This window comes from Miscanthus floridulus, chromosome 5, assembly GCF_019320115.1.
Source record: "Miscanthus floridulus cultivar M001 chromosome 5, ASM1932011v1, whole genome shotgun sequence".
NCBI classification, from domain to species: Eukaryota; Viridiplantae; Streptophyta; class Magnoliopsida; order Poales; family Poaceae; genus Miscanthus; species Miscanthus floridulus.
The window spans coordinates 28,584,754-28,608,213 of record NC_089584.1 but is presented as its reverse complement, the minus strand read 5'-3'; the positions used below and the strand labels follow the sequence as shown (position 1 = coordinate 28,608,213).

At 42.3% G+C, this 23,460-nt stretch overlaps 1 protein-coding gene across 1 annotated transcript; it reads right to left on the bottom strand.

Annotated features, from left to right (window-relative positions):
- Positions 1-1,114: 1,114 nt before the first annotated feature.
- LOC136451859 (pectinesterase inhibitor 12-like) lies at positions 1,115-1,991 on the bottom strand. Its single transcript, XM_066452545.1, has one exon. It carries the CDS (start codon positions 1,908-1,910, stop codon positions 1,362-1,364), a length of 549 nt encoding a protein of 182 aa, XP_066308642.1. The 5' UTR covers positions 1,911-1,991; the 3' UTR covers positions 1,115-1,361.
- Positions 1,992-23,460: the final 21,469 nt, after the last annotated feature.

Sequence of the window (23,460 nt, the reverse complement as noted above, 5' to 3'; positions counted from 1 at the left end):
GGCCTCTGCTGACACCAAGGTTTAAAATAGCGGGCTATTGCAAATAGCGGCATCTTTTTTCCAGAAGCTATAAAGCTATAGCACAGCTATGAGAGATAGCGGTTTTTAATAAAACCATAAAAAATCAAGTAATTATTTCATAAAAACACAAGAATCGTGAAAATTACTGAACACAAATATGTTTTCAAGGCTTTAGGAGTCTAGGGAATATTATTTAATATACCATTATAGCACAATTTGTGAGACTCAAGTGTTCAATTTTCTAAAAGATCAACTTAACAGCAAAAGATAAATATATAATAAGTAGATTGTCACTCTAAAAGCTAAAGTTGAAATAGCAGCGCTATTTTAAAGTCACAGCTAATCAATTTAGCGACGTTAAAGCATAATATAGTGGTTATAAATGACATAGCGGAAAAATAGAAATAGCGTAGCGGAAGCTCTCTCCAGAGGCTATAGCGGCGCTATAGCGTTGATATAGCCCGCTATTTAAATCCATGGCTGACACATCTACTAATCGCTGCTATTTTCTACTGCATTGAAGCACACATCTTAGAAATTGCTGAATATACCTAGGCTCTTCCATGGTGGCCGACTGGAGCTCTCCTGTTGTGGGCACGAGCTTGGGGGCCGGGGCAGCTAGTGAGGGCCCAGCTGCGCCGCCGCAGGCGCGAACCGGGGCGAGGGGTCAGGGTGGGCTCGGCCTCAGGCCACATGGTGCCCCAGCCAGTACCCACGCCGCCGAGGGGGAGCGGGGCAGAGGGAGGATGAGCCGTGGGGTGGGCGCTGGGGGAGAGGAGTGGAGGGGGAGGATCTGTGTCGCCGCCTAGTGGCCGAGCTACCGGCGAGAGAAACCCTAGCGCGGGTGAAATAACCGTGACTTGGGTCGAGACTTCGGGAGTCGAATGGTTCGAGTGAGGAAGGAGAAAGGTAGTGAGGGGTATCACTGTCTTTTGGTCTACGTGCCTTTTGTTTTTTCTTTTTTTTTGCCATTTAATCCAACCTTTTCCGACAATGTTTCATAGTAGGGGCAAACGGGAGTTTCATTTGAAAACAACGAGGGTAAAATCACAAAGTTAAAAATAAGGGCAAAATCACCATTAGACTCTGGAACAGGGGCAGAAACATTAAATCCCTAATAATAAAGAAGCACAAATTATCAGATTATAGGATTATTATGTAGGCTGCCCTACACGCGTGCCTCTCAACGAGCCGCATGAGGCAACACGGAAAAAGAAGGATGCGCTAGCTCCGCATGAACTTGGCATGCGTCCAGCTCTATCGACTGACACACGTGACCATCAAATTGCATGTTAGGCCGCACTTAGACGACGACGTTACTGAACATTGGGGAAACAAAATCAATGGGAATGTTCATAAGGGACCATGTTGGAGAGCGTGCGGCAGATCTCGGACATCTCGATGAGCGACCTGTTGTGGTCCTCCATGGGGTTCTGGGAGCCGGCCTTCCTGAACTCCTCGTCGCAATTCTGCATGTCCTGTGCCGCCATACTCATCGTGGCACGGATGGTGACGGCGTCCCTGAAGCCGATGGCGCGCTTGCAGGCGCCGAGATTGTCCCCGGCATCCAGGTAGTAGCTTTTGCAGAGGTTCAGTGCCCTCCGCACCAAGGGCGTCGGAGCCGTCTTGAGCTCCTGCTTCGCGAGCTTCCGCGCCGCCTTGACACGCTTCTTGAACGCGTCCACCTGCATCTCTAGCACCGTCACCGCGTCGACGACCTTGTACTTCTTGGCGTGCTTCCCCGCCGTCCTGGTGCACAGATCGGGGAAAGGGGTGTTCTTGCAGACTTCCGCCACCCCAGCTACTCCCCCAGTGGCCGCCACCGGGCGTGCGGCCAGGAGCGCGACGGCAGCCACGAGGACGATGAACAGCGCGTGGGCTCGGGCCATCGCTAGCCGATGGTTTTTATTAGTCGCAGGGTTAGTTTATGCAGGAGGCCGGTGGGGGGTGCGGAGGGGCTGAGCAAGACTGCTCAATTGGACGGGACCGACGAAGGCAGATATAAATACTCCAACCTACTTGAGACGGGTGGCTCTGTATGCATATGAACGACGGAAATGATGGCTCTCCTCTATTGCTCGGGCTGCCATGGTCCGCTCGCTGTCATCGCTGGTGTTGGGATTGTACTAAGCTAGCTAAACAATGGTGAGAGCCTCATAGCCTCACCTCCTCCTTTCGTTTCGCTCCTTACTAATTTGAGATGGTCTAACGGCCAGGAATAGAGCATAGAGCACGTGACAAAAAAAAAGTAAAGACCAGCACAATTTGATATTTGGTCTAACGTATGCATGGTCTTGGTATTTGGTTGTTTTGTACATGCAAGCTATATTTGGTAAAATTGTGTTTGGTTGTTCAAATTTTGTTGCATGTAGTCACCGTCGTGTTCTAGTTGAGGTCTAAAATTTCTAGTAGAGGTATCGAAGATGCTTTAGTTTTGTGCGTGCATCGGTTTCTGCAAACATGCATTGTCTAATACAACTAAAACCGGTGTACTAGCTAATGCAGCACTGGGTCTGCTTTGAGCATTGTACAAGTCTACAAAGAGGCTACGTTGCAGGCAACTAAACACGAGGAAACTGCACCACACAAGTGTATAGGCTAACATGCAACCAAATCAAATCTGTTTCTACTCCAACCATTATTCCAACAATATGAATTTACCGATTTACCCTTAGTTAAATAATAAAAAATATAAAATTCCTAATAGTGGCTTCATATTTTTTTCACCATTCCTATCAATCAGATGACTGATTTTTTTTAGTCCTAATCAGACAATGTAGCTCTGCTGCTTGCTTCCTCCTTTCGCCCAACCTGCAGACCACAGGCGCCAACCATTCATTCAAATCCAACGACCGTAAAGCATCACCTGAGAGATTGCTTGACTACTTTTTCAGATATGTAAATTAGCATCTCCACTAGTGTAGGACTGGGTAGCAGTTCCAGTTGGGAAACCCCCTTTAGCCTCGGTTTCCCAACCGTGACTGTCAATCCGGGACTAAAGGTCCCCCTTTAGTACCAGGCCTAGTAACCAAGATTGAATGGGGCCATTTAGTCCCGATTTATTATACCAACCGGGACTAAATGGACCTCCAGGCCGAGCCCGAGGGTGGGCACCTACAGTCCCGGTTGGTTAGGTTGGTATAACCAACCAGGACTAAATACCACTATTTTATTTTTGTTTTCTCTTCTTTTACTGTTTCTTTCCATTCAATTTGTTTTGGTTTTAAATAGTTTTTTTACATGAATTAGAGGCTATACTATTGTACGTCATCCGATCTATAAATAAGAACGAAACTAATCAAGTAAGAGCTTATATATTACAATAATTTAAAACAAGTCATTACAAACTAGATGTCCAACTTAAAATATTCCATACTATATGTACAAGTACACCCCAAAATTCATGCAAACATACGTAGCTAGAAATACCTTTGACTTTTTCGTATTTTCAACTCGGCGAAGTGTAGATCGACGATGTAGTATCCACAAATGTCATTGACGTAATTCAAGACATTAAATAGTACACTCTCCCTTGCTTCAAAAGTACAAGCACGGGATCTACTAACAATGGTTGACGGTGGCTGAGAAGTCGGTGGGTCAGATGATCCCCTCTTAGCTGCAAGTAGCTTTTCCTAAAATCCTATCGTAGTGCGTGTTGGTCATTTATTGGCATATTTCCAATCATAACCCAATGCATACATTGTTTGGTTTAGAATGGCTTCAAAGCTGCAACATGTGTAGGTTAAGTCATAGTCCTCAACCTGGAATTAAGTGTTGGCAGAAAAAATGGATATGAGAACTAAGCTTTCCAATAATAACAAATCTGGATACAAGCTACGAGTTCGACTTCGACTTACCACATCATTCCGGTTGTTTTGAGCCATCCTTGCACAAAAGCCCGCAACATCATGATAAGAGCCCGCATCTATAGTTTGTATCGACACAGAGGAATAAGTAGGCAAGGTGTACCCAATATTCGCAAGTTTATTTACACATGCTAGGACATCATATTTTTGTGCAATAGCCTTATCAGGTGCCTTTACTCCCACCTCTGAGATTTGTACAACAACTCGACCCCTCCTAGCGGCGATGGAAAAGCCAACTCGACATTGGATGAATCGACCAATATCTACCTCAAAGCTCTCAACATCCACAACCTTAACCCCAAAATTTGAGAGTCTCTTTAAGCCAAATGATTGAGTCAATTACCTACGTTACATTTAAGAAACACATATATACATATCAGAACAATATATTGTGTACAAGCGTAATTAAAACATATTGATATATCATTGCTTACTATGCTAGGATGATTGAACGACACATTCGGCAACACTAGATCGAATCAACAAGTAATTGTATAGCCCCAACCTAGGACAATCGGTTTAAGGAGACGTCTAGCCATCTCTTGTTACTAAAGTTAATATATCAAAATTCATATCACTGGAGTCAATATATGAATTCATACACCAAAATTCATATATATCACTGATGTCAAAAAAATTCATACCAAAATATCAGGCACTAAAGTCTATGTATCAAAATTCACATATGTAAACCATATATACCAAAATTCATATAACTAGACCCTATATATATATATACACAATGCATGCATATCATATATATACACTATATAACACTAATGTCAATATATCAAAATTCATATACCAAAATGCATATTACTAAAGTCTATATATCAAAATTCACAACTATAAACCCTATATACCAAAATTCATTTAACTAGACCCTATATATATACCAAATGCATAAAGCAAATACTAGTCAGATCAAATAGAAATAGTTAGCTAATTAGCTTAAGTTAGGGGTGAGTGATCGGTTTCACGTAGCACGAAGGGATGAGAAGGGGTTGCAAAATTTGTATTGCCACCTGACGGCAGACGGGGACGAGGATGAGGGCACGCTGGGGAGGAGGATGAGGACGAGGTCAGCCGGAGGACGAGGACGAGGGCGCCACCGCCGCGCGTGCTGGGGAGATGAGGACAAGGGCCTACCGTGCGAGCCGGAGATGAGGGCAAGCCACGCGTGCCAGAGATGAGGACGAGGGCAAGGCTGGCCAGCTGCTGGAGGACAAGGATGAGGGCACCACCGCCGCGTGCACCGGGGAGAAGAGGACAAGGGCCCACCGCGCAAGCTGGAGACGAGGGCGAGCCACGCGCGCCGAAGCCGAGGACGAGGGCGAGGCCAGCCAGCCGCTAGAGGACGAGGACGAGGGCGTCACTACCGTGCGCGTCGGGGAGACGAGGACAAGGGCCCGCCGTGTGAGCCAAAGACAAGGGTGAGCCGCGTGCACTAGAGCTGAGGGCGAGGGTAAGGCTGGCCAACCGCCGGAGGACAAGGATGAAGGTGCCATCGCCGCACGCGCTAGGGAGACAAGGACGAGGGCCGCTGCATGAGCCAAAGACGAGGGCAAGCCACGAGCGTCGGAGCTAAGGACGAGGGCGAGGCCGACCGGCCATCGGAGGATGAGGACGAGGGTGCCACCGCACTTGCCGGGGAGACAAGGATGAGGTCCCACCACACGAGCCGAAGAAAGACGATGAAGCCGCGTGTGCCGGAAGCCGAGGAACGAGGGCGAGGCTAGAGCCAGAGAAGCGGGCGCAGTCGGACGGGCATATAACAGGGGTGGCGACGCGATGGAGTGGCAGATCCAGGCGCTTGAAAGGAGAAAGAAGAAGAGAAGACACGAGTATATGTAGGGTCGGTACCCTTTAGTCCTAGGTTGGGCCACAAACTAGGACTAAAGCCAAATTTTGGCGTGTGGTGAAACTACTGCCTACCCAGCAGTTTCGTTTCTCCACCCAAGCAACAAGTTTTTAACATTTTCTTTAACATAAATAGGCTGAAAATTAGAAATTGCGTAGTAAAAAATAGCTCAAATGAAAAAGTTGTCAACTACAAAGTTGCATAACTTTTCGAGATATACAACTTTCGTTCTGGTCATTTCTCCATTTGAAGACATTTTAAAAATTCAAAATTCAAATTTGAGATATTCATACATAAATTTTCTTGACAAAATGATTTCAAATCAAAAAGTTATCAACTACAAAGTTGTATAACTTTTCAAGATCTAAAACTTTTATTTTGGATATTTATGCACGCGACAAAGTGGTAGTAAACATTGTTCAAAATTTTCATGTCTCACATAGTTATGACTATATAAGAGATATGTAAATTTTGAACAATGTTTACTACCACTTTGTTGAATGAAGAATGACCAAAATGAAAGTTGTAGATCTTGACTAGTTCTACAACTTTTATGTTCATGATTTTTTCTGCTGAATTTATTTACTGCTTCAAAACATTGTTTGAAGTTGCTATTTTTTTAGAATCAAATTTTGAATTGATAAAACAAATTCACATGAAAAGATGGCCAAAATGAAAGTTGTAAGAACACAATAAATTTATAGAGCATAATTTTAGAAAATTTTAGGAAAAAGATCATCAAATTTGAAGTTAGTATGACGGAGAAAGACTAGTTACAAGTTTTAGCTAGAGATTAAAAAGAGAAATCAAACTTTTTTAAAAATTTAATTTCAAATAGAATTTCAAAATAGTAGATGATTTTAAATGAAAAAGTTGTCAACTACAAAGTTACATAACTTTTCAAGATCTCCATTTGAGGTCATTTTAAAAATTCAAATTTCAAATTTGAGAAATTCATACATAGTTTTCCTTAAAAGATGACTTCAAATGAAAAAGTTATCAACCACAAAGTTGTTTAAATTTTTGAGATCTACAACTTTTATTTTGGATATTTCTCCATCCTAGATCATTTATGAGACGCATGCAACATTGAAAACAATAATAAAGATCTTAGAGAACCTTAGAATAAATATTTGGGGTACATATACGATAACAAAGACCTAACAATAAAACTACATATACGATAACAAAGACCTTTCTCTAAGTAGATCAATGTTACAATCAAAGTGTACCAACATATTACAAAATAACCACCTTTAAAAATATTCTTCTAGCACCAAAGTAGGGATCAACTAGGTGCCTAGAGGTGGATGACGAACTACGCCTGAGACAAAGGGGGTGGTTGCGCGAGCTCCGATAAACCCATGCCACTCGAAAGACAGTACATTCATGCCTTGGATGGATCAATCAACCTATGGATAGCCCATTCATGCCTTGCATGGATAGACAATCCAGCAGACAATCCAGAGCACACCACATTTGATGGATCCATCAACGTAGCAAATAGCCCATGCAACAATTACTGTTGCACAGGCGTCACACCCAGCTTCTCCAGGCTTCGGCGTTGTTCCCTCTTCAAAAACATTCTTCTAGTACCTCTTGTGTGCATCATTGCTGACTACGCGTAATAAAATTTGTATGTGGGGGGCTTTCTCCCATAGAGAGGCCATATATGTGTATAGGAAATTAGGCAAACAACTAACAGATGAATTGGACACAACACAACACTACATGTCATCATGGGACATGAATGGCGCCTGGAGTGGCCGGTTTTATAAGCGTGAGCAGCGGCGGATGGTAGTTGGGATGAGTGGTGATCGCCTGTTGTGGTAGGTTGGAGCAGTGATGGACTTTTAGTCCCAGTTTGTAACTACAACCGGGATTAAAAGTATCCCTTTAATTCCAGTTGGTAGTACCAACCAGGACTAAAAGGTCATTTTTTCTTTGTTTGTGTTTATTATTCCAACAAAAATTCTTTTTGTTTTTATTTCTCTGTTTTTTTATTTGCATATGCATTTCAATCCTACACGAATTAAATTTCAATCCATACAAACATAATTATAATGTCTATACAAATAAACCTAATGAAACATAACTAACATGCATACAAACATAATTAAAATATCCATACAAATAAAACTAATTAAAGTACATAACCGTTCGAATAAACCTAATTAACACATGAACCTTACAAACCCGGCCACAGCTCTAGCCTGTATCCACTGCCAGTAGTGTATGTCTCGAATTGTGTAACCACAGGTCATTGTCTATGTAATACAAGGACCGCACTAAACTGCTCCATTTCCTCACAACGCCAAAGACATGGTATCCCATAGATGTAGCCTACTAACGGACTATTCGATGGACTGATTCTGCATAAATCTCACGTAATACTGGATAACAGCTTGTCGTCCTCTGGCCCATCGCTTCCACGAAGTCCCAGGCAGTACCCTAGTCGCTTAATTGCTTGCGTGAGAATATGCTGCAAGCCACATGTAGCATAGGTGAAATCATAGAGCAAAATCTGCAAGCGGACAAACAAAAAATATCAAGAAGTGCTCATATAATAATAAGAATAAATAAACATTACTCTCATCTCATACACTGACTGTACCACAGTCCATGTGGTTGAATGTCGCATGTCTCTCGCTTACTGATGGCATATCTAGACTATGCTGACGTAAAGCTTCTATCTTCGAGGACGAGAAATCAGGCATACTGCAATTGCCTGCAAAGAAAGCAACACGACATCGATCTAGGCGCCAATCTTGGTCGATGACTGTTGTCCAGTCTGCACGATGTCCTGGCGCACCTCATTATTGTACCTAATAGGGATGTCAAAGGTGAGACTGCACGTCCATAACTCGCCTCCTTCATCATTCATGACCACACTTGTCGTCGTCTCGAAGATGTCCCACACCCCAAGCAGCCATAGTGCTTGATTTCAGCCACTTGACTGGTTTTATAGCCTGTGACATATGCAACAATCATGTTATGAATGAATGTATATATGCAAAAATTATATTAGCACGTAAAGCTTAAAATATTCCATACTATTGATGGGTCTACGGTGACGCGGAACGGCCCTATCTGACGATGGCTGTGAATGGAAGATCACCAGGGTGAAAACCTAGTTCCTGTGACTGAAGAAGTCTGCCTGCCATTCATCATAACTAAAAAAACTAAAAAAAACACCCCAATAAATATAGAACCCCATATAAATATACCATGCAAGCAATATATATTAGAGAAACATATAAAAAAATAAATCATGAATATATATATATGCATGCCAAGTAAACTTAAACATTTTACACATAATTTTTTAACGATTATTAACTCTCATCAAGAAATAATATTGCTAACAAAGATCTAGAAAACTATAAATATTTAAGGTTATGTAGAAATGATGTATAAATAAAAATAAAATCCACTATTATTATTCTTAATCTAAAAAACCACATATTTCTATGTTTATTACTAAACCATGAAATGATCTACATTATTAGCAATGAAAGATTAAAAGATAAAGTTGCTAACCTTTAGAAGATTGAAGATGAAGCTGGCGGCCGAGAGCAAGAACTTGCTCTCCCCCAAGCAAGAACACGGATGAACACACGCGCACAAGCAAAGGACCAAAGATTTGACCTGTGTCTTGGTTAGGGGGACAGTGAAAGCGGGTATATATAGGTGGGGACCTTTAGTCCCGGTTGATGGAGCCTACCAGGACTAAATGATCAACCTCTAGTCCCGAATGAAGCCAAAACCCAGGATAAAAGGCCAGCGGGACCTTTGGTCCCTGATTGATGGTTCCAACCAGGATTGAAAGGCGACCTTTAGTCCCATGGATCAGGACTGAAGGTCCCTGCTACAAAAGCAGTGTTGCACTATCCGTTGGGTAGGGGATTCCAGTCCTAGTTGGTGGTTCTAACTGAGACTAAATCTCCTATTACTTTCGGACCAAATTCTGGCCGAGACTAAAACCACAAACCAAAAGTCTGTTCTCTACTAGTGCTCCCAATTTTTTGGACCAACCAATTTATTTAGTACCTATATTCGGTACCTTTCTTGCACCTCTAGTTTTCTAGCCACTAAATTTCTCCTTACCAACGGCTAGCCATAATAAAATTTCTCTTAAAAATAAGTATTTGGTAAAATTTCCTCTCAATTCTCATATTTATGTTTATCTTCTCTGCGCGCTTGTTATCCATCCAGACACTTCCTCACTCACAGGCAGAAAGCTGGTTACTGGTTAGTAGGTCACATGGTGGGCTCCTGCAGCCGACCCTTTGCTAATGCTAGGTCAAGCCAGGAAGCCTGAAAGGTGTAGAATGGAGAACATGCGGAAACCTAAAGCTATGAAGAACTAATGACGCTGGCTAGTCGACACTGACAGAGAAATTCTTGTTTGAAAAAATGTGCATGGTCCCCTCTCCATCCCCTTCACCTCGACCACCTTTCCAATTCCTTCTCCATCTCCAACATCTATGCTCCCTCTGATCACCGTGACACAGAGTCCTTCCTGACCGAACTCAGCTCCTCAATGCCTACTGATGATGTCGCGTGGCTCATCATTGGCAACTTCAATCTCACCCGGTCCCCAGCTGACAAAAACAACTCCAACTTTGACTGAAACCTGGCTGGAAAGTTTAACACCACCATTGAGAGGACATTGCCTTAATCGAACTCTCTCTCTCTCTCTCTTGGATCGGTTGTATACCTAGTCCAACAAGAGGTCCTCGCCCACTCTGGCCAGGCTAGACCGCGCCTTTATCAACAACGAATTCGCCTACAGCTTCCCCAACTCCACCCTTTCCTCCCACCCTAGGCTCGACGTCCGACCACATCCTGCTCACCCTCACCATCCCCACCTCTATCCCCAAGTCCCACCATTTCCGCTTCGAGAACGCTTGGCTCAAAAGCACTAGCTATCTTCCCTCTGTGCTCCCTGCCTGGTCTACGGACTTCTGTGCCTACGGATGCGGCCTGGAGGTCTGGTTGCCCGGATCAAGGCCCTTCGCCGTGAGTCGAAGGCCTGGTCCTAGAAAGCACCACACGTGCCCTGATGACTACCACAGCGCTTCCTTTGTTGTTTGCCTACTTGACGTGTATGAGGAGCATAGGCTTCTCTCTGCATGTGAACAGCGGCCTGCGGCGGCTATGTCAAAACAAGATCACGCTGATCATCGCTCAACTGAGCGGCGTATTGGAAGCAACATGGCAAGTTCCGGGCACCGTGGGAAGGTGACGCCAACACCAAGTACTTCCACGCCAGGGCTTCCAGCAGGGCACGCTGAAACACTATCCACACCCTGGAGGTAGATGGGGTGCAGCTGATCGTGCACGAGGATAAGGTGATCATTGTCGCAGAACCGACCAATTTATAAGAGCACAAGTACAATGGTAGCCCGCAAGCGGTCGCACTGTCATACTTGAGCCCATATAAAATCGGTAGTCCGTCGAGTACCATGATGGGTCTCAATAGATCCACGTACAACCAAGATCGTACATGATTCAACATATATGTCATATGTTACATAAAGTTCACAGATATAGTTCATTCATCATAATACGAAATAGAGTTATTACAAACCAAGTTCGATAGATAGTAGCGGAAGCAAATTAAAGTTCAAAAGTAGCATTTGTCACATAGTTTCAAATACAGTGCCAACCCATGATCACAATCCACAAAAGCATATAGAAGGATTATTAAAGATGCCTACCCAAGGCTCACTCCTCATCCACGGTGGGATAGAAGCAGTTCTTGCAATAGCCGTGATAGATGGTACCATCTGCAACAATGGGAATAAAACCCTAAGTATGATAAGGTACTCAGCTAGACTTACCCGTCATAAACTAGAAATAAATTGACTCCAAGGATTATCCAAGGCTTTATAAGTGGAGGTAGCATTGACAACATTTTGCATAAAAAGCGATTAACTCAGTTATATGGTTGTACTTTGGTTATCAAGTTAAGTATAGCTATTCATCTCTAGATTAGCAACTATTCTGTGCCAAACATATGGTATACCATTTAAGAGCATACAATAGTAACCATAGCCGGTGTAGTAATTCCATCTTTATCCGAACCATCACATTCCATAATACAATTACTACGAGGTTGGAGCTAGCCAAGTTTCTTACTATCCGGGAGAGACGGCGATTCAAATAGATTTCAACCAGTTGGGAATTTATTCCTAACACAAAACCAGGCAGACCAGATCAATGGTCACCTTAGGTCACCTATGGTACAACTCAAGTCCACATTTTATGGGTTCGCCTAGCGCCGCACAATCAGGGACAACTAGCTGCCAGGACGTTCAGGCCCGGCCTGTCCTTGGGCTCATGTCTGGCTCCCCGCACATCCTTACTACCATCTAGAGTGCGCACTCTAACAGAGCGGGGCCCAGCCTGAGTTGAGCTACTCGGCTTTGCGGTTGGAACGAGTTATCCGATCAGCTAAGTGATAGGTATGCATTCAATCTTGTCAAAAGGTCCAACAACGGTACAGTCCTTAATCAGCACAAATGGAATCACATGAGTCAACCCACACATAGACTCCATCCAGTCTCCATTTATATTACCCCATGGTTCTTTTCCACAATAGCAAATATAGCCAATTATGCTTTGGTATCCACCTATATCTTGTAGGTGACAGGAAATCACCCGACTTCTACCAGTCTAAGCATGGCTAAGCATATACTCGATCCTAGACCTACACAGGACTAAAGGTATATGTATCTGGACAAGATAGTTCCATGCATCAAGTGTTTCCAACCAACTCTTATAACCTAATTCATCAAACATAAAGGACTCAAGTAGTATTTTGTAAAATACTGGAAGACTTAGAATGCTTTGGGGCTTGCCATTGAGGAAAGAGGTGGGTCGGTGATCAGGGCACTCAGGGAGCTCTTCTAGAGTCTGCTCCTCTTCTCCTAGAGCTATGGCTTGAGGAGTCTCCTACTGATCCCCTTCCTCTTCTTCGTTGAATTCCAGCAATGTTATCTCCTCGATCGATCCTATATGCATGAATATGACATAAGATATCACGAATGCATGTATGATGACACGTAATAGTATGATAGAATGTGATGAATGCATCCTCGTAAGTATTTTCAACAGCATGGTATTAAGGTAATAACAAGTGCATCATATTCTACTGAGTAGGTGCATATCTCTTCTCTATTACTTAAGCAAACACTTCTGTAATTCATTTATCGAACTACAAAACAATAGCTAATTGTTTTAACCATAACTGGAGTTTTATACATCAAAATTAAATGGTTGTGGACATTATGGAAAGTTTATGAAATTTTCTACAACTTTATTTTAATACTTTTAAGGTGATTCAACAGTTACCTAGGTTAAACAATTCGATTAATCAAATCTGTCTAGAAAGTAAATATTTTGGACGGCAAACTTCTAACAACCAAAACTCTTAAACCCTAAGGCATCTGACCATGAAAATTTAACACAAGGTAGATTAGTAAGTTATCTACAACTTTGTTATTAACAAGTTTTATAGAAAAGGCCATTATCAATATGAAATTATCCACACAACCAAACCTATACATGCAACCACTTATTTGAATTACAAAGCAATAATTAATTAGTTGCATACAACAAATTGCTTCTAAGCCTTACTATGAACATCAACAGTTACTATGCATCACAAGCACCATAGAAAACATCATGGTCAAGCATAATTTATTTATTAAAATGCCTTTATTAATTTAATTAGATAATTAGGAGAAATAACAAATACATAGAAAATGTGCACAATAAATTCTCATAAAATTACACTATCTTTCTAGTGCTCACAATAGACTATAGTGAAAATTTCATACCATTTGGACATTTATAACATCCTATGAAAAATGGCAAGCTAGCAAGGTCTATTTTAGTGAAAATAGTTAACCCTAAAGAAAAGTATCAAACAACAGGTTATATATTTTTCCTAGCTTCATATTAGTGCCATACTACTGTACAAAAATTTGCATATCAATATGTTACATATTTTTATCCCTATAATTTTTCTCAGAAAATGTCATTTATTAATAGATAAATCAAAAGATCATATTTCAATCAAGTTTACTGCAAGCTTAATATTTTTCCTAGATAGATAATGTCAACACCAGACTAGTAAAATTGGAATCATAATTTTATCACTTTTCTAGCTCAAGATATATAATTTACAATATTGCAAACATTCAAAAAGCATTTATCTATATACATTTTAATCACCATGAAAAATACCATAAACTGTACATATCATATTTTTATAAAATACTACACTTCAAGAGAAACCCAACAAAATTTGGTTCACCAAAATTGGACTTTTACAAGTCAACTTATGATTTTTCAAAGTTAGTACAAAAATCTATGAAAGAATTAAGAAAAACCCTAACTAGTAGTCGCCGACAGAGGGGACCCACGGGTCAGCGGGGTCCACCCATCAGTGAGACAAAGTAGAGTACGGCGGTCGGTCAGTGTTATCTCGCCGACGGCGAGCACTCCGATGAAACTGACTACACCATTATGACCTACTCACAAAGCCGCATCGATTGACCTAGGTGGTGGAGGCGTGGATGCACAGGAGCCACCTCGTCGCCGGCCATGGCGGCATGGTGGCACGGCGCTGCAGTACACCGGCCGTTATAGGCCACGACAAGGCTAGGCGAGGAGTGCACGAGCTCCATGGTGATGACATGGATCTAACGAGGCGACCTAGGCTAGGTGGGATGCTCCAACGAGGCTCATCCGTGTGCGTGGTGGCACGGCGGTGAGAGCGCGACGACGCTGCGCGTCGTGTCCACGCTGGCAAGACATCCATTCACAGTAAGGTCATGCCACTAGCTAGCCTACACCATGACCGAGCTCTAACGCTAGGAACCAAAAGCAATGCACACGCGAGGCAAGCAGCGGTGAGCTCGCCATGGAGGCGGCCATGGAAGCTGAGCTCTCCGACGAGGACAGGAACAACGATTTTGCCCTCACCGTAGCTCGTTCGGTGCTGCAACCACATTGAGGTGGTAGTGGGGAACACGGCGAAGCTAGCTACGATATGGAGGTAGCAATGGCATGGTAGAGCAGGCGCTAGGCGATGGTAGAGCTGCTCGGTTGCTCGGTGGCGCTCGGCTCTTCCACGGCGAGGGCGAGAGAGAGCTATGGAGAGGGAGAGAGTGAGCGCGAATGAGTGGAGCTGAGGCACATGGCTTTGTAGATAACACACACCAGCACGCTGCGGCGAGGGCCCATCATCGGCCAGCGACAACCACATGGCGGCTAGAAGCTACGCCCGGTCGGTCACCTCGACGCGCGATGCGACGTTCATTAGTGCTCGAACAAGTGACTGACAGAGTAAATCGAAGGCGCTAAATCTCTCGATCCATGGTGAATTAGCGCACAGTGTTAAAACCAAATTTGTAGAGCTACAAACTAGCTACAAATTTGCTTAAGAAACCAAAGTCCAATTCTCAATGGTTAGGAAGATATATCAGCACAAAGTCGAGCACATCACACTGTAAACTCCAAATGACTTGGCAAATTTTCTAAGTGTGGAAAAATTGGGTTTTGCTGATTTTTGTGAGCCAAATTCAAGCATGTTAGGAGCTAAACTAGCCTATGACCCAAAAATAAAAGTTGTTGCTCTCATCAAATACTACAACTTTGCTTTAGTGCACACATCCATGCAAAGGCTCTATGACATAGTTCAACCTAGGTCAACATATCACTTTCAAATGATGACTTACACTAGAACTATGACTTAGAGACCAAACTAGCCCTAGTCATGAATACCAAAGTTGTTCATAGTGACATTCTAAACATATTTAGGGTATTCCCAAGGTCACACAAGCATTTCATACATTGGTTACATATAATGCTTCCTAGGTCAACAAGCATATCATCACTTAGGAGCTTAATTACATCAAGTGATCTGCATGAACATTGTTTCATTAGTCATCCTAAGTGTAGCTAAGGTGCTTTAGTGACCAACATCAGCCATTTACACTTATTCACACATGATCATAAGCATACACATATAGAAACATAAAATAACAAGGCATGTTTCACATGTTTCAGTTGTATGTTTCATATGTAAAAGCTCATATATGAATGCTTGATGATTATGCTCATGCAATGCAAGTGAAATTATGCAAGCCTAACACCTAGCATGTTACAACCATGCTCACCGCCTACTACACTGACATCCTTGGCACTGAGGTGGTCACCATGTGGCCGCTCGACCTCGACTCACTATACAGCGGCGTAGAGCGGGCTGACACGAAGACCCTCGTCGCCCCGTTCACTGAGCGAGAGGCCCTTGCCGCAGTCCGCGCCATGGCCGCGAATAGCACACTGGGTACCGATGGCATTGGCCTAGCTTTCTACAAGGCGGCCTAGAGCACTGCCAAAGGGGCCATCCTACACTTCCTCCATGCCTTCTACAATGGCATCGTCGACCTACAACACATCAATAGAGCGCTCGTCGTCCTAATCCCAAAGAAATAAGCGGCGATGGTACCAGTGGATTTCCACTTGGTGTCCCTCTAGAACTACCCCATGAAGATTCTGAAGAAACTCCTAACATCTCAATTGCAGCTTGAAAGTACCTAGGATGCCGCCTAGAGGGGGGGTGAATAGGTGTTTCTGAAAATTAACACCTTTAAAAACGGAAATGATTAGTAAAGAGAGTTTCCAAAATGGAAACTCCAAATAAAGAGTAATACCACCCCTTACAAGTTATACACAGAGTATACAAGGTATAAAGAATATATATATAGAAGCTACAACCTTGCAACACAAAGTTAGAACAGAGAATGAATATATTTAACATAGGTAGGAAATACCGAACATGTCCGGTATGTATACTAGACGTGTCTGATATGCACGGTTTCTACAGAGCAGCCCCAAACTTGCTCCTTTCAATTTCTATCTTCAAACCAAACTGCAGGTGTCTACTAGAGATGACAATATACTCAGAGAATCTGCACAGGAGGTAGAGCAACACAAATATCGAATGAAATGCGAATTGAGACATGATATTTGTTTTACCGAAGTTCGGACTCGTTTGAGTCCTACTCTCTCTTGAGGGGGCTACAGGCGACCCAGTGAAGGTCAGCCCTAGAGGGTACCACGAAGATCACTCTAGCCGGAGTCTTTTCCAACTCCTTTTCCTCCTTCCACTAGTTGATTCCAAGGCGGCAGAATCGATCATTACAAACTTTCCAAGACACACCATAATCTCTCGGGTGCTCTCTGGTGATGCTTAACCATCTAGGACCAAAGAGTCAAAGAGTAACAAATGCAAATCACGAGATTGATAATATGCACAAGTGCTCAAGTGGTGGCTTGCTCTCTTTTTCAAATTCTCTCTTAACCCACAAATGGATTTTGCGATTTGGATCACACACTCACTAAGATAAGGTTTGGGAGAGTTGGCAAGGCTCAAAAACGTGTATGTGTATCAGCAGAATCAGCAGCCTCCAAATGTGGAGGCTTGAGGGTATTTATAGCCCCCTTGAAAAACTAGCTATTTTATAGCCATTGCCATATTAGACACGTCCGATATGACTTACACTGCGCTAATGGTAACAGAGTTACAGTGGTGTTGTGAGGCGTTGGAACTCCCGATGAATGCCTAAACTCCCAACCATCGGAACTCTCGACTCACGTCGAAACTCCTGACCCTCAGCTCATTTGAAAACCATGGTAACTGAGTTAAAGTATGTGAGGTGTTAGAACTCCCGACGCATGTCGAAACTCCCAACCATCGGAACTCCCGACTCACGTTGGAACTCCTGACCCTCAAGGCATTTGAAAACGAGCCATTGGCTTCTGGCCGTCCATACCGAATACCAGACATGTCCGGTATGACCCACCACAGTGAACTCTCCAAGTCAGTTAAGCATGAGACATCGGAACTCCCGACCATTGCTGGAACTCCCGACCATCGGAACTCACGATGAACCAACCCAAGAACATCAAGAATTTTATCATGGCTGGGCACATACTGGACACGTCCGGTTCAATACTGGACATGTCCAATATTACCAGACCAGCAAAAACAAGTTAGTTCTTTTGTCTCTCAAACACTATAAAAACTCACATGGGTTGGCTTGAGCACTTATAAAACATTGTCTATCAACATGATGCATTCCTCTTAATAGTACGACATTCCTATTAACTCAAAATTAAAAGTATAACGAATTTAAACCTTTTGAGTTGATCTTTCAACCAAAGCCGTGTATTCCAATCTTCATCAAGTGAGGGTGCTAATATGTCAACTTTCATATTTTTCACTTGAGCATAGCCATCTTAAGCACATGACTTGATTCCATTAATTAAATATGAATAACTCCAAATGCATCAAGTCACTTTCAACACTTTGTCCAATATACATTTGATCCTCCACATCAATATGACCATCATAGCTTGATTAGTACCTCAACTAAATGCAAGTACTTTCTTCTTCACCCTAGCTAGGTTCTTCAACCGCCAAGCCGTCGCTTGCCCTTCACCCTTGCTTAGTACCTCAAAGCCTTTCCTTGCTATCTTCACCATCTCAAGCCATCAAGTCACATCTTGTGTTGAATCATCCATTCATTTGTATTGTTATCTTTTTTATTTCAATTTAGCAAGCTTCAAATATGAGACCATTCCATATGCAATCTCTCATGTATCATCAACTAATTTTTACCAGGCTTGCTCTCTCATAGTTCATGGAAATCCCACAATAAATAAGCCTTTGCATGAATTCCATTTGCATTGTTGTCTTGTGCTTGAACTATATTGTTTATACAACAACACATCATTTTGGCTTTGATTAAGTACTTGTGAGATAACCTATTACTTGTCCACACTTAGCAAATGGGTTAGACCTTTAATCACGTTGTCATTCAATCATCCAAAACCCACTAAAGGGCTAGATGCACTTTCAATCTCCCCATTTTTGGTGATTGATGATAACTTGATTAAAGCTTATAAAAGAACATAAACATTTAAGCTTTTGGGTTCAATGATTTATGAGAGGCTCTCCCTTAATATGTGCTTATGATTAGAATTCACAAAATGACCTCAAATGTCAACTGCACATACTAAAACATATAGGAGACTCCCCCCTAAATCATTGCATCCGTGGGGTGCATGTGTGTGTGACAAAGTAAAACCGTGATGCATATGACAAGATATATCACACAAGAATAAATATAAAGGCATCACATCAAATATTTTCATTCTAGCATGCATAGTCCTTATGAAAATAAATACAACACATGCATGTCACACATAGCACTCATTACACATTTTCTCAAGTCCACAAGCCACTGATATATAAATAAAGATCATGTCTCAAGAGATACATAGATAAAGCATAAGTAAGTCTCATCTCTCACATGATACAATCTATCTCAAACTCAAGGTACATCAATAAAGCTCAAAAATTGAAATGAAGCTCAAGAAACTACAACCTATAGTACATATCTTCAGGTACAAAGATAAGCAAATAAAACAAATATTCTAAAGCTTTAATCAGTCTCTCTCCCTTTGTCATCTATCACCACAAAGGTCCAACAATGACATACTAAGGACAAAGGGCCCACAAGCTATCTCTGAAAGCTGTGATCACTCATCATCATCTTCATCTTCACCAACATCCTCATCATCTAAGCGTGGAGCACCAGCTAGATGAGAACGACCCACACCAGACGGGTCATAGCCACTAGACTTGTAGTAGCTGAAACCCCCTATGAGGTCACTCCACCAGTCTAAAGCATACTCATATGTAGCACTAGGACATGGCTAAGAGTGAGTAGGCACCCGAGCCTAGAGTGGTAAAGTGTTAGGGTGCTCTGGTGCCTACTATTGTTGCTGCTGTCGCTAAAGAAACTTGGCAAACTCTCTATTGTACCTGGCATGCTATTGCTCCTCTGTATTTGGCTCACTGGTTGCCTCAACTGATAATGGAGACCTAGGAGGATCAAGCTCAAGTCTAGCAGCAATCTGCTTTAGAGTTCGAGTGTCCTTCCTCCTAGCCTCCCTCACCTTCTACTGATAGGTCTGGATGTCCTTGCACATCCCAAAGATAGCACTAAACATCTTATGAATAGGAGAAGGAGGACTATGACGATGTGAAGAAGAACGTGAAGGAGCATGTGGTAGAGGGGAAGCTCCTCCTGCTGCTACACCACCTGTAGGTGCATCTGCCTCTAGTGTTGCTGCTGCTCCTCCTGGTCCTGCTAGAGGTACCCCAATCTTAGGCAAGTCTGCAACAATCTTTAGGGCCTTATGTACCTTGTCATACTCAAAGGTATGCCCTATGACCTGCTCAATCATGTGCATAATGTAGGGAGCAAAACCATAGCGCTTGAGGGGCCTCTCACCAATGCTCCTAATCTCGCATCATATGAAGTCAAAGACACTAAAGGTTCATGCACCTAGAGCCATCCTGTGGAGCAAGTTCCTAGAGTAATCTGCAATGTTGCCCTTGTCTCCACCCTTGTAGTCAATGGTCTTCCTGAACATCTTGTCTTGGTATCTATGCGTAGGGTGAAGACCTAGAACCTTCCCCACTGCTCCTCTCTCACCTCCTGGTGGATACATGTAGGTGAGCTGCTCTGGAGGTAGCACCTGCTCGGTGTGGATCCTATCTTTCTGAAGATCATCATCTGAGAAGCCAAGTAGAGCTACAAAAGCATCATAATCAACACTATACCACTGGCCCTCAAGCATCCAGTGCATACGCCTCTCATCCTCCTCAACATATAGAGTGGCATAGAATTGAGCAATCACCTCTATGTTCCTATCATGCTAGAACTCCATGATCTCATATACACCTGTATGCTCACAAATAGCAATAGCATGATTAATGGAGGACTTCTGCAAATCTTTGATGTACTACCAGTCAATCCACTAAGACCTAGCTATCACTAGGTTCCTAGTGAGTATCACACTGCTGTAGAAGTCCATATGAAAGGCTGTCTGGAATCAATGATCAAACTAAATCCTAGGCAAGCCCCTTGGGTCAATTCTCCTCTCATCTCTGGCTCTTCTGGTCATGCCTTTCCCTCAATAGTCAATTCTGGACACATAAGAGGGTACACTAGGTGGACATGTCTCAAGTAAGCCATAGTGCATACCCTGACCTAGTTGGTGCTGAGCGGGAGGTGCTACCTGCTCCTCCTCAATCTCTTGCTCATCATCTAAGCTGCCACTATCTGAACCTCTATCAGTGCTCTTCCTCTTTCTGGTACTGGGCTCCACTCTATACTCCTCTGTATCTATGTTAGAGGAAGAACTGCTATCTCCCTCTCTATACTGTGGATCACCCCTGGTAGCCCTAGAGAGTCCCCTGCTACTGCCCTACTCCTACTGACTATATCTGGGATGCATGTCTTGCCTCGCCTTCTTGTATTTCTCTAATGCTAGATCATGCCTATGTTTGGACCTAGGCTCCTGTCTTCCGCTCATGGTTGCTGCCCTGTATCCGAAAAGATTTGCAAAGAATCTTAGATACATGCCCAAACAATATTTCTTATATCATCATCCATATATATACAATTATTTATCCAAAATCTCGCAATCACCTATCCCAACCATGGTCAAGGTTTGGAAAATTAATTTAGACAAACAATCATACATAAAAGGACAATAATCAATGAGTATTGAGTTGAGGCTACGGCTGAACCTGCACTGCTGGCTCATACCGGACACGTCTGGTATAAGTACACATCAACCCTAATCAGGGGCTCACACTCAATCTCATCTCCAATTCAATCCAAACTTTGCGCATTGCTTCTAGATAGGTAATGTAGCATCTCTACCGAAGGGATTTCAAAATCATGCCCTAACCACTTAGATCAGAAGAGGTCCGGGATTAGGGTACATTGAGAGAGAGAATGAAGATGTGATTGGAAAACTAAATCCTAGAGCCTTCGATCTTGATGCAAATCTCCTCCGATCCAATCTCCCTCTCTTCTTTTTCTCGGTGGAATCACTCGATCACTAATGCGATGGAACAACGGTGGCGGCGGCGGCTTGGAGGAGAGAAAAGAGAGATAGAGGACTAGGGCCAAAGGGGTACCGACTGTTATATAACCCCGCTCATACCTACCGGACACATCCGATATTTGCGGGCTGGTTGTTTTTGTTCCAAACTTCATTCACTTAATTCCAATCCCCTTCTCTATCATTTCTTGATCCAAAAACATATATGTCCTTGATCCAAATAAGGTGTAATTACTTTTCTTATCCAAATGCCATGAGTGTCACTTCTCTTTTTCAAATATTTGGCATATATAGATATTGATTACTTGAGAGAGATATTGTGAGACATAGTAGATTGTGGACTTAAGAAAGCTATGTCATGTGTAATTAGCCAATCAAACAATCAATGAGAGCTATAATTATCACATGAGAAGGCTAGGTCACAAAGACCAAGATTCAAATAGTTTTTTAAATTCACACCACCTACATATGCTAGTTATGGGTTTTGAAAAACATCTCTCCTATGTCACACAAATGCACATTCTAACATATAAAAGGCCTTAGATGCACTTACAATGCATGTATGCAAAAACATACCTTTGCCTTGAGCCCACAAGAATACCACTAAGAAGATACATGGCATGATAATCTTTATGTTGACCTTAATTATCAAATAATCATGCTAGATACAAAATCAATTTTTCATCCAAAGGACTACAAAGAATGCTAGATAAATTTGTTAGTCCACAAGGTGCAAAATAGAAACTGAGCTCCCCCTAAATAAGTGCTTTAAGTAATTTGAACGACTTTTATCTAGCACTTTATTCTATTAAGAATTTGGGAGTTAATTTTCTATTTTGAGCCACAACCAAATAATTTATCATATTTAAATTTGAGTTCAAGAGATGCTCACAATCCATTAAGATTTGATAAATCACAAGCTTCTGAGTAAATTACGGATATATAAAAATATATGGATCAAAGACTCAGTAGCAATCCAATTCGTGTTCTGGTTCCTACAATACTGGACATGTCCAGAATACGCAGAATAGAAACACTTTTTTTTTATCCCCGGCCATTCCGGACATGTTCGATAATAATACCGGACACGTCCGATAGGTGCAGGACAGAAATAAATAACCCGATGCTTGTGATTCTTCGTTTTAGCTATAGTATTTATTTTATGCCCTGCATCTCAATAAATAAATTGCTCTACAAGAGAGCCATTAAAAGCATCGTATGGCAAAATAAAATACTTTTCAATTGAATCTAATTAGCCACTTTCAATATTTCACAAATATGCCTATTAGTGAACTATTGAGCAGAAAGTGAACAAAGTGGCTATCCTATAAGGTTTAGGTACTTGTTACCAATGGTGAGGATGAAATAGATGATATATTCATTAAATTATCTTCGGGTCAACCATATAAGAGATTATTATAAGAATTGGGTGATAGATTGAGTGAATATTATCAACTTGCTTGCTCAACCACCCCGACGCCTTCATCTCATCACCAAGTACCTACATCATTAACCTAAGCACACTTTGGTACCCAACTCTTGTTGGGTCCTTTTGAGTTAGTCAACAAGTGCTTTTGCATCCAAATGGCTTTAGCACTAGTTTGTGGTGAACACATCACCTTGCTAGTGTTACCTCCATTTGTGGTCTTCCTAAGCATATCATTATAAATAAATGTGTTTGGCTTAGGAGTGTTACCATTTGGGCAT

What these genes read in the sequence shown, in the direction of transcription:
- LOC136451859 (XM_066452545.1), bottom strand. Translation starts at nt 1,910, where the DNA reads ATGGCCCGAGCCCACGCGCTGTTCATCGTCCTCGTGGCTGCCGTCGCG.